Here is a 12,055-nt window from a genome sequence, read left to right on the forward strand (position 1 = left end):
CTCCTCCCCTAAGGTTTTTAAAATAATCAGAAACTTCCCCTACCTAAAACTAAATAGACAGTCTCAAATCCAACTCAATTCAAAAATATAAACAATTAAAAATGGAGAGCTGGAGAGAGAAAACAACTTGATAGCACAAATGCCCTCATTGTCTTGCACTAGTGAGATAATATCATATGAAAAATAACCAGAGAATTTAACAAGGATGAAACCTCAAGGGGTGTAAGTAAAACTAATGGTTGAAGGAAGGTTTGAACTTCAGTTTCACCCCTAGAAAGCAACTCCTCTTACTGGTCATTATTTGTAACGACTACATGCAATGACCAGTTCACAAGACCATTTATAAGAGCAAAATGCAGCAGCAAAGGTGAGAATCTAGAGCTTTCTATGCCATGTATCAAGCTATTTTTACCATATATCAACAATAGCTTAAAGAGACTAATTGAAGTGATTTGTTGTACTTGAAACTTTTTAGGCCATATATCAATTACCAATTGGCACCTAAATTTGGCGTCATTTTGTTCATGACTGTATTTATAACTAACTTAACTAAATTTGTCCAGATAATTGTAAAATATGTGCTAACTTTGTAGGTATTTAAGTATTTTCGCCCACGATGATGTAAGAAATGGAATCCAAAATTCTGCCAGGACAGATGTCTAATATTTTGGAAACCTCAAGGGAAGGGAGTGAGACTGTTAGAAACCTCAGAGGAGGTATCTGAAATTTTCCCTTGATTATTTGACCAAACGGCTGGACCGTGATAACGTAATTTCGTTGCTGTTCTGCACGTCCCTAATTATTGCCAACGACTCCCACATGGCATGCACAAGATACTTTTGGGGTCCAGTAGTCCACCAGCAGCCACTAAGAATTACAGTTGCACCGAGCCATTGATGATGAAGTTAAAAAAGTGTCGGGAACTGGAAAAACCTTCGCTCTCATGTCCAACCCCCTCGTAACTCTTTAAATTATTGGGTCGCACAATACACTTGCAGACTGCAGTTGAGATAATCCACCGACTCAGCATTTATACTTACTTCTTCTTACTACCAGTATACTATACAAATGCCACTATGGTAGTGGTCACGGCCCAGTTGGGCTGATATTCGAAACCCCCACCAGCAGTTGGCACCACCACACAACTTCAATCTTTGCTGGTACTACCATTATTTAGTGGGCACCCAACCCACATTATGACGTTGATGCAGGCCTCGTGGGACCCTCCCCTTTGCCCCCCAAAACACCAAGAAGAAATAAATGGCATACCTATTTAAATTGATTGATTGGGTGTCACATTAGAAACGCTCAAAGAAAACGTAGAATGCGTAATCAGGAAATATTAACACAATAATGTAAACCTGACGTGTTTAATAAACTTCAGAGGTCCTGTTAAGTCACAACCAATTTTTAAGCTTATTCAATAAACAATTGTCCCTTTCAGCTCGAATTTATGATCTTCATGTGACAGGACGCTTTGTTATGGGATTGATGAAAATAAACAATAGAAATACAAACAAAGAGTAAGTGAAAAAAAAAATTGTTAGTTCACTAATTATAAACTCAAAATACAAAAAAAAAAAAGGAAATTAAAGGAATTGTGGGAGTCCCCAGCCCGCTTGTTGTTTTTCTGGTATAGATAGATGATAATTACTCCCTCCGTCCCACTTTGATAGTCCTGTATTCCTTTTTCATCTGTCCCAAATTGTAGTCCACTTTCCAATTGAAGAATGTAGTTGTATTTTAATTTTCCTAAAATACCCTTATTCAATGTAAGTAGTTGTTACTATAAACCTACCCCATTTAATGAGAGTTGATTCTTTTTTTACCATCAATTCAAGTTCCCATAAAGTTGTATCATATTTAATGTGAGGGTATTTTAGGAAAATAGTAATCTAAATTTACTTTTCCAACAAAGTTAATTACTTTTTCTTAAATTGTGTGAAAAAAAGAAACAGGACTATCAAAGTGGGACGGAGGAGTATATGTTTTGTGAGGAATTGATAAAAGCCCAAAAATCCCATTTCGGAAAACGTGCCGATTGTTGACTAAAATCTTCATCCAGTTAATATATGGCTAAATATAAATATAAAATTTCATCGAGGACAAAAGGATTGAAAGCAAAGTTAGGCGCTCAACACGATATTCTAACCGGAGAGTAGCATCAAGGGTTGGACAATACTCTTTTTAACTTTTCAACGGCCACCAGGAACCGCTCAACTGTCCTGTTTTTGTTTTGAATGGTTCAAATTTCTGCTTTCCTTTGATTTAAATTTGAAGATTTAAAAATATCAATAACATGAATGAGCAGACCAAAAAAAAAAAAGTAGAGTAACTTCTAAATTAATTAAGATCCCATTAGTACATCACTATTTGGAGTAAAAATCAAACTGCAAAATAAATATCACCTACTATATTACAAGGAAAATAATATACTTGTATGGAAATAAATGGCCTAAAAAAAACAACCTTCCTCAGTTACCCTTCAAATCTAACGCCTGCGAATCAGTCTACAATCAGTCCACCGAACAAAATTGTACATTTTATAATCGCAGCCAAGCTTATACCTAACCGAACCCCTATGACCCTGACCGGTTCACTACCAATTCTTATCAACCCAAACCAAAACCTCAAAAACTCGAAACCATTGGAGTCAAGCCGGCCTCTACATGGCCGGTCGCCTCCTTCTTCCGCCGCATTTCCAAAACTTTTCGGTGGCTATTCGAGTGAGCCTCTTGAGAGAACGTCGGACTACAAGCCGGTCTGTACTCAGGAAAAAGCCGACCGGACTTATACCGAACCCCGCATGCGTTGCATAACGTTTTGGGACCCAAAGGACCGGTTCGCCATTGTGGCGTCTTATTAACCTGGCAATGACTGCACCGACGTGACGTCTGCGAACCAATCGACCCGGAACCGGTGTCGGTAGCCGGTTTCTTCTTCTGCTTCTTAGCCGGGGGTTTTTCAACGCTTGAGAGCATTTCACTGTCCTGAACCGGGTTCGATAAAATAAAAGGAGACAACGCGGAGGACCCGTATGATGACGACGACGTCGAAGACGACTCGGTTGTAGTCAAAGAAGGCGACCCTGACCAAACTCTGCCATTTGGCCTCGACCGTTTGCTTCTCGGTTTAACCGGAACGTGCAAAGGAAAACATGGCACTCTAATCATATGAACCGCCGGTTCAGACCATTTTTCCGTCAATCTTCCTTTGTTGTCCTTGAAACTTCCGGCGGGACATAACAGAGATACTTCTGAACGGGAATCATCGACAAATTGAGATAACCACTCCAGATTCTCCATTTCTTCTGCCTGTAAAATTGTCTTTCTTCAGATAAAACGTACACGAATTGCAACCAAAAAAAAAAAATTTTTTTTTTTTAAAGTTTCAAACAATTACATCAATTCCGTATAACATAGTATATGTCCGATTGGGTACGTGGTCTACAACAAGAGCTTGCAGCTACTTGTTGCAGAGGAAAACAAACTTTTATTGCGGTAACGTATGTTTTGCTTACCGGAACAGCAAGCTCGGCGGCCAGTAATGAGCCAAAATCGTCAGTTTCGGAAAAAGATGAAAAATTGGAGTTGCGGTGATGGTGGTGATGATGATGTTGCGAAGAAGAGAGGGAAAGGGTGTCCTTAAAATCTTCATCTTCCTTAAGAGGGCCATCCTTAAAATCTTTATCAGAGAAGTCAAGAAGATCATCAACCGAAAAATCATCACAGGAAACGTTGTTGAGTCCAGTCACACACCATATATCATCAACAAAACCTTGCTGTTGGCTTGGTTTCATCACGCCTATATCCGAAAGCAGACTGGATTTCAAAGCTTTTGCTTCCATGCAATCCATAATTTCAATACCCCTTTTAAGTTGTTCTTCTTTTAAAACGTTTAAAAATATGGCGTTATAAATATACAGATGACAAGTAAAAGAAACGGAAGATAGGAGGAGGTTGCAGGGAAAAGAAGATAAAGGGGGTGAAGCAGGAAAAAGTTGGAAAGAAATTGTGGGAAGGAAAGCACTGAAATGAGCGCTGGTTCGTGGGCGAAACTGATGGGTGGGTTAATGGTATTTCTTTATTTTCTATAATTGTCTGCTCGTGTTTTTTTAATTATTTATTTATTTATCTTTTGAAAACTCAATTATGACTTTCTCCAAGGCTCCAACAGTTGCCCAACGGGCACTCAATGAAAAAAGACCAAGGAGTTAAGTTTTTTTTTAAAAAAAAAAATTAACAATTACATTGGAAAAGTGTTTTATTTTTTTATTTTTGATGTTACATCGGGAAAGTGTTTAATACCGTATGAGAAATTAAATGTGAGGATGTATTTAAACGAGAGATTAAATATACTTATATGTACTTATTAAGTATCCGTTTAAAAAATCCGAATCAATTGAATGCATTCAGCAACAGCCCAAATGGTAGAAATATTTTCAAAAATTTAAAATGTATAAACATTTAGCCGAAAAAGAAAATCTAGAAACCTTATAAACTAATGAACGTGACAGCCTTTTAAATTATTGTTTCAAATATTTGTTACCATTTCTTTTTCTTGTGGTTGTGGAGGGAGTAAAATCCAAAATCAACTGCAGGATAGAAGGGGAGGATTTTACGCGTGCTATTTTACTCATTATGACCATTCTCTTAACCGGTCCTGGGATGGCTGTTACGTTTTGACCATTCTAATCTTCAGACTGGGATACAGCAACCATATGCATGGTATTGGTTGGACGCCGCTGGCTGGCCCGTCAATAATTACGACATACTACTAATCAGCATGCTTTCTTCTATGAGGATCTCTTTTTCCTTCTTTTTTTTTCTCGTCCTTCTTATCAGGCGTTGTTTGGAAAGTCAATTTTCACAAAAAAAAAATTACATTTTTTTTGTAAGCGTGTTTTTTAATTATCTTTTTATTATATATATATTAAATTATTACAGTATATTTTTTTACAAAAAATTTCAAAAAAAATTGCAATCTGAATTGGACATTAAGCCTTGTTTGGATTGCTGTTTTCCGTCGAAAAATTACGTCATTTTCCGTAATCACATTTCCCTATTAACTTTTTCCCTCACATACATAGAATCGCTACATTAATTTTTCCATGAAAAATCATGAAAAATGCAATCCAAACACAACCTTAAGTTACCTGTAAGAAACTTCTAACAATTGCAATCTTAAGACGTAGTGCATTGACAACTTTTGCATGTTTTAATGCTAACAATGTATTGTTTATTAATTTAGGCCCGTAACATGCGCTATTACGATTTTTGGAAACTTATCAATCTGATATTACTTGTACGAAGAAGGAAGCGTTTGTGGAAATAAGAGTGCAAGGATCCTGTAGTCTTGGTTCCTTGGAAATTCCAGGAAGGTCAAAATGAGAAGCCAGCCGCTCTAGAATAATGACGGTCGTATTCGTATCGTATAGATGCCGTGTCCATCGCAGGTTTCAAGATTGCGAAGAATGACACGTTTGCTTAAGCCCATAGGCTATCATAGGCTTCCACCGTTTGGCTGAGAATTGAGAGTTTTAGGCTGGAATATTACTCCGAATGTTACATTAAAAAAATTTAATCTTAAATACACCGTAAGTATATGCACGGTCACCATGAAATATATAATATATGTATAAAATTTGAATTTAAAATTCAAAAGTTACTCATGTGTCATCCATCCAACCGTAATAGTGTATACACTAACAATATATATAAATTTTACTCTTAAAATAATGTGAAATTAAGATTTTTATTAACAAGATGTGTTTGGACATACATTTTCGTAAATAGTTATTTATTTACATCACAAATATGATTTTTAATGATTTTTTTTATTTTTTTTATAATTTTTTAATCTCACATACATCATATTAAAAAAAGTACTATAATAATTATTTTAAATAATATCTCAAATAATCTCTTATCCAAGGCATTTTTTTTTTTGGCCAAAGGATCTACAACTGCTCAATTCCAATATTTCCTTTTTGAACCTTTGTTTGGATAGAGTATTATTTGAAATATTATTTGGAATAATTACTGTAGCACTTTTTATGATGCGATGTATGTGAGATAAAAAGGTGGTTGGAAATATAAAAAGTTGGGTTGAAAAATATGTTTATGATGCAAGCGAAATATTATTTGGGATAATGAGGCTATCCAAACAAATTATTTGGAGATTTAGGCTTATCCATTGGCTACTTTTTGCCCCAAATCCAAATTCGATTTTACTATTGTTAATTGGATCGACACATAATAGGAATATCCCTACCACTACGTGGTTTATAAGGAATTATCCATGGACTTTTTCCTTCAGCAAGTTCAAGCAAGTTAAGAAGATTCAATGGATTGGGAGGAAAAGCTAATCAAAGTAGTCTATTGCTTTGGGCGGCATGCCAAAAAAGTTGTTGTTTGGATAGGGTGTTATTTGAAATATTATTTGGAATAATTACTGTAACACTTTTTGTGATATGATGTATGTGAGATAAAAAGTTGGTTGGGAATATAAAAAGTGATTTGAGAAATGTGTTTATGATGCAAGCGAAATATTGAGCCTGTTTGGAAGCCAGGTTTTTAAGCAAGTTTTTAACCTACTAGTTTTTTAACAACTTTTGCTACAGGATCCCAAAAAATTTCTCAAAATTTTTTACCTACACACTTCAAAATATCAAAAACACACAAAAAAAATTCCCTTCCTTTTTTTTTTCTTTTTCCTCCCCCATCCCAACCCACCACCACCTCCATCGCCGACCATCACGTCCGGCGCCGGTGACGTTTCCTTTTTTTTTTTTTTTTTGCCTTTCTCCCTCTCCCCGCCATCTTCCCCTGCCATCCTCTCCCTTTAACCAGTTAGTATGACCCTTTTAAAAAAAAAAATTCCCTTCCCCCACTCCCCCCCCCCATCACCCTTCCCCTTCCCCTTCCTCTCTGGGCGATCTGGTAGCGAGGCTAGATAGCACTGAAGAGGGGGATTTTTCCACGCACCAGATTGCGGGGAGAGGGAGGAGAGGGGAAGGCTGAAAATTGCAAAAAAAAAAAAAAAAATTGACTGGCTCGTGGAGGAGGTGCGCCTTGACTGCCGGGCGCGGGAAGAGGGAGGGGGAAGGGCAAAAGGGAGGAGAAGGGGAAAGGGAGGAGAGGGGTGGCGAGAGGTGGCATTGGAGGAGGTGCTGGTGGAAGAGCCGATGGTGGTGCTGGAGTTGGAGGAGGTACAGGTAGTGGTGGTGGTGCTGGTGGAGGAAAAGGTGGTGGTGCAGGAGGTGGGGGTGGTGGTGGAGCAGGCGGGAGAGTAGGAGGAAGGACTGGTGGAGGCATTTGCGGTGGTGTCGGAGGTGGAGTAGGTGGAAGCGTGGGAGGAGAGGCTGGAGAAGGCCTTGGTGGAGGTTTGGAGGTGGGGCCGGTGGCGGAGTATGGGGTGGAGCAGGCTGCTGCGTTGCGTTGGTGCTGCGTAGAAGAAGAAGAAGAGAGAAAGAAAAGAGAAAGTAAAGAAAGACAAAGAAAAAAGAAAGAGAAAAAGAAAAAAAAAAGAAAAGGGAAAAAAGTTTTTCCACCTTACAAAAATTTATACAAAAAAAATTTTTACCTTACAAAAACTTCTACAAAATTTTTTCAAAAACTTCTACAGTGCACTACAGTAAAGTTTTAGACAAACTCCCAAAAAACTCAGGTTTCAAACAGTCCCATTATTTGGAATAATATAGGTATCCAAACAATGATACATGAGCTCTTCTTTTTGTGATAAAGAAGAAAAAAAAAGGGAGAGTTTGATATCCGCGGAAGACTTCTACAAGTGGTGATAGTGCATAATGAATTTCTTTGAGACGTTAATGAATCTGTTATAATATCAGATATATCTGAGTGAACTGAAGGCTTAATCGTCTCTTTTTTTTTTTTAATGCAAGGAAAAAGGAAATAAAAAAAGCGTCAATTCAGCTATGCAGGAACGAGAAATTTTATCACGGCCTGGACCAATTTCTTGCAAGTCACTGATTTTTCAATTAATGAAAATGCTTCAAACAACATATTGTGAAACCCACTAATTCTAAATTAAATATAATCCAAATAAAATTGATTTAATTATTTTTTGCGTTTTCTGCTATGGTTGTAGTGTCACTACTATTTCTTCAATTGGCTCTATTTTTTTTAAATAAAAAAACTAACTACTATATTTGTCAAGTAGTGAGTTCAGGCTGTAATAGAAGTTTTCTCATATTATCAAATCTTATTCAATAGTTGCGGTATTGGATCCCATCATTGCCGTTAGATATGGCGCTGTTGGATTTTCAAACTCAAAACCACGGGGCACAGTCCAAATCTGTCTATGTCCTTTGATTTCTGATGGGCATAAATCCAGGCGCTATGTAATTTGACTTGATTTACAAATGGACACCTTAACCGCGTTAATTAAGCCAGCCCTAAGGACCCAAAAAAAAGGAAAAGGGAAAAAAAAAAAAGAAGCCAGCCCTCAATGCCACGGTCGTATTAGATTGGAGCTCATCCCGCTAAATGTGTCCTACTGAAACTGAAAGCGAGGAAAAATGTTAGTACAAAATTCAAAGTTTTGACATTAGGCAAGCTTATCCCACACAGACGAAATCCTGCGTAACTAGATCCGATGTCTATTTATTCATTGTAATTGGTTTCGCAATAGAAATTCAAATTATTTAACACATTATCAAGGTTAGTCATGGATCATCGCCCATCCACGTGTCAGTCTTTGACTTGGACTCTCCAGTAGGGCCAGCACGGGTGTTCATTTTTTTTTTGGGTCGAAATGATAGGATTAGTAGGGTGTTCATCGAATTCAATAAAAAAAATTTTGGTAATTTAGGATCAATTTTTTAAGATAATCGTTCAAGCTTTAGTTTTGTAAATTGAATAGGAGAATTGGTAATTGGTAATATCCGAAATTCAAAATGTCAATAGTGAGTTAAAATATTTTAATTTTCTCTAAAAAATTATTGTAACAAAATAATATCCCATATGTTTTTTCAATAAAATTTAATCAACTTAACTCAAACAAACATGATATGCCGGAAAAAAAAAAGGTTCATAATCCTAAGTTCTAATTCATAATCTTAATTGTTAAACAACATTAAAATAAATAAGAACTCCAGATTTAATTGTGAAACTAAACTCCAATATGCCTAGTTCCATCAAAATTTGACTTCCAAGTATACTTATAATTAAAGTAGCTAATTAGTATTTAGTAATAGGATTATGATTTACTCTTATATTTAGATATACATATATATAACATTATATTTATAAAAAAATTTTGATAATTTAGCTGGTAATCGATAACATATTTTTAATATCCGCTCCCGAACTGCTTTATTGAACGCTGTATTTCAATTTTTTCAAATTTCGTTTTATTGAATCTGAAATCCTATCTATATTTTTTTTTTATTTTTTTCCGAAATATGAACACTCCTACTCTCCAATCTTGCACCGTCATCTTACCTCTCAATTTTTTTAAAAAACTATACACTAGCATCTCCCTCGCCCCCCCCCCCCTCCAAAAAAAAAACCCGAATTTGTTAATTTTTATGTCATTTTTTTACATTTTCAGTTCTGACCTTAACAAATATTTGTTAGAACAAATTTATCAAGGACAAATCATTAACTCCTAATAAATCTCAATAACTTGGACAATCTTTTTCTTATCAATATTTTGTTTTATATTGCACGCATAAAACCGTGTGCCATTCCTAGTACTAGAGTATTGTAACATAGATAGAGGTTTTCTCATTCTCACTTTTCTTGACATCTTTTAGGTTAAGAATCCCAGGCAATTAATGTACCAGGTTACTGCACTGGGACATGCTGGTCCAAAGCTTTCCGTTTAAAGGAAGAAAAACCACAGCGCCACCATAGAGTGGTAAACTCCGTAGGCCTTTACCTGAACATCTTAAATTACCACGACACAATATCATTGCATTAGCTTCGGCAAGTTTCTGTTTACGGTGTGTTTGGCAGAATTGATGGTGAGGCGAGCGGGGGTTCATTAATATTTACTCATTGGAGCTGGCTGGCGGGTGGCGGCCGGCCATGAAACGAACGAGCAACTTGAAGACCGTGGAAGCCACGAAGGGAGTTTTACGTTTCATGCGTGCATTTGTCCCCTTTTGCGACTAGATATCTAAACAAAATACTAACATCAGGCAGCAAGAGGCAAGAGCCAGATGGTCTTCTTTCTTTCTTTCTATCTTTCCCTTTCTTTTTCAGTGACACCACTCCCCGTAACCCGGTATAGTAAGACAGTGCCCCATGAAATGTAAGACAGTTTGGTTTTAGGATTCAAATAACGTTGTGAAACTGATGAAAATAATGACAAATGTGTGGTGAACACCTTATCATTCTTTTCTCCGCAGGAATGTCTTGAAACGGCAAATTCTTGGGATCCTTTGGTTTCATATAAAGTCATGTCATATTTAGTGTTTGAGGCGCAATCTGTTGTTTCGTTGTTTCTTTCTTTCCTTCACTTTTTTTTTTTTGTGTAGAAAGATTGTTATATTTAGCTGATAAACCAAAAAAAAAAAAAAAAACTGTTTAATAATTCCAGTAGTCAGTGATAGTAGTATTTGTTTTATCTTTAAATACCAATATTGAATTGGATTACCACAAAAATCATAAGAACTATACGTCACCGGCCGTACACTACCTTCAAATGTTTTCTCCTCCGAGTAAAAACGCCCCTAGGTTGGAAAGGCCGTTGATGTAGAAATTTCTTGACGAACAATAACAGGTTGCTGAAATTTGACTCGTGTAAGATGGGGTGAACGGCAATATCAAGTAGAGTTAGCGACGTCAATATCAACTAAGCGGGTTTCTAAGAATTAGTAGCATTTTTTGACTTCCTACTTCCTTCCCGTACGTAGATAGATTTTTTTATAATAATAAAAGAGAGGTGTTGAACAACCAGGCGGCAAATTTCCTCTCCTCGTCTTATCTTATTCCAACCAACTAATAATAGATTGGAACGGACGAAGAATCACCAGTGACCACTGCCCCTACAGCTTCACAAAGTGCTAAAAATAATTTGGCCTTTCCTGTTTTCTTCCTCATCTTTTGTATGGACGTCTTTGTCAACCAACCTGATTGATTTGCATAGCAATGGTAAATATTAATACTCCAAATTGTGGAAGTCGTCTCCTCTAAAATGCCCAGTCAATAGTGATTGGCAGACCCTATAATTAATCTTCTACCGGACTTCTCTGTCAGTTCCCAAGTTGGGCCACTTCTTCCCCATGATTCCGTTCCCTATAGGTTAAACAGGATTCGACAATCAGCAGTTTGTCGATCAACTTGTTCTTCCTATGAAAACTTTTGTTTGGACAAGGAATTTTATATCTATCTATGTGTATATATATATATATATATATGATTGTGTTATAAGTACTTTTTTTAATTAATTTTTTATCTTTTCAATTATTTTTATATCTCGCGTATATTATATTTCAAAAAATTTTCCCGAAAAATCCTGTATCAAAAGATGCTAATGTTTGGTCCACTTGTTTAGTTTATGGTTTTATTATTATGGCTCATGACCAAACCTCGCATGGCAGACGCAAAAGAAAGTTAATAATTCGTGTATGACAAGCACCAATTAGGAGCTCTCATACATTCTCGATAAGACTCTACTAAGCCTGTCATCATCACTAACACCAAATCAATTGAAGCAAATGACGGGGTCGTTTACCAAATTATCAATCCAATGTCCAGCGGGGCAGGTATTTCTGCTTTTTTTTTTTTTTTAACTCAAAGCCTTTGGACTTTGTAGTGTCTATGCAATCCTATCGGTTTGGCAAATGAGAGAAGAAGACTTAGGGCAGGTACGGTTGTAATCTGTCTGGTTTTTGGACTTTGGAACTTGGGAGTGTCTAAAATTCATGAAAGGTGATCATCTCCTACTTAGCTCAATTAGGACTTAGGACAGGTGCAGTTCTAATTTTTACGACCATATACATTCATTCAGTCATAAACTGAACTTGGGGTTGGGGAAATTTTTAAGAATAAATTTTATATACATTGACGGTGTATACACTATTACT

The 12,055-nt window shown here is 36.5% G+C and overlaps 1 protein-coding gene across 1 annotated transcript; it reads right to left on the minus strand.

Annotated features, from left to right (window-relative positions):
• Positions 1-2,318: 2,318 nt before the first annotated feature.
• Positions 2,319-4,061, minus strand: LOC113731218 (GATA transcription factor 5). The gene is made up of 2 exons (XM_027256355.2): positions 3,521-4,061; positions 2,319-3,314 (listed from the first exon to the last, which is right to left on the minus strand). Exons 1-2 carry the CDS (start codon positions 3,854-3,856, stop codon positions 2,631-2,633), a joined length of 1,020 nt encoding a protein of 339 aa, XP_027112156.2. The 5' UTR covers positions 3,857-4,061; the 3' UTR covers positions 2,319-2,630.
• Positions 4,062-12,055: the final 7,994 nt, after the last annotated feature.

The sequence above is a fragment of the Coffea arabica genome, chromosome 2e, assembly GCF_036785885.1.
Source record: "Coffea arabica cultivar ET-39 chromosome 2e, Coffea Arabica ET-39 HiFi, whole genome shotgun sequence".
NCBI lineage: Eukaryota > Viridiplantae > Streptophyta > Magnoliopsida > Gentianales > Rubiaceae > Coffea > Coffea arabica.

Coding starts and splice junctions, on each gene's coding strand:
- LOC113731218 (XM_027256355.2), bottom strand. CDS start 3,856: ATGGATTGCATGGAAGCAAAAGCTTTGAAATCCAGTCTGCTTTCGGAT. Junction 3,315..3,520: donor CCGCCGAGCTTGCTGTTCCG/GTAAGCAAAACA, acceptor ACAATTTTACAG/GCAGAAGAAATGGAGAATCT.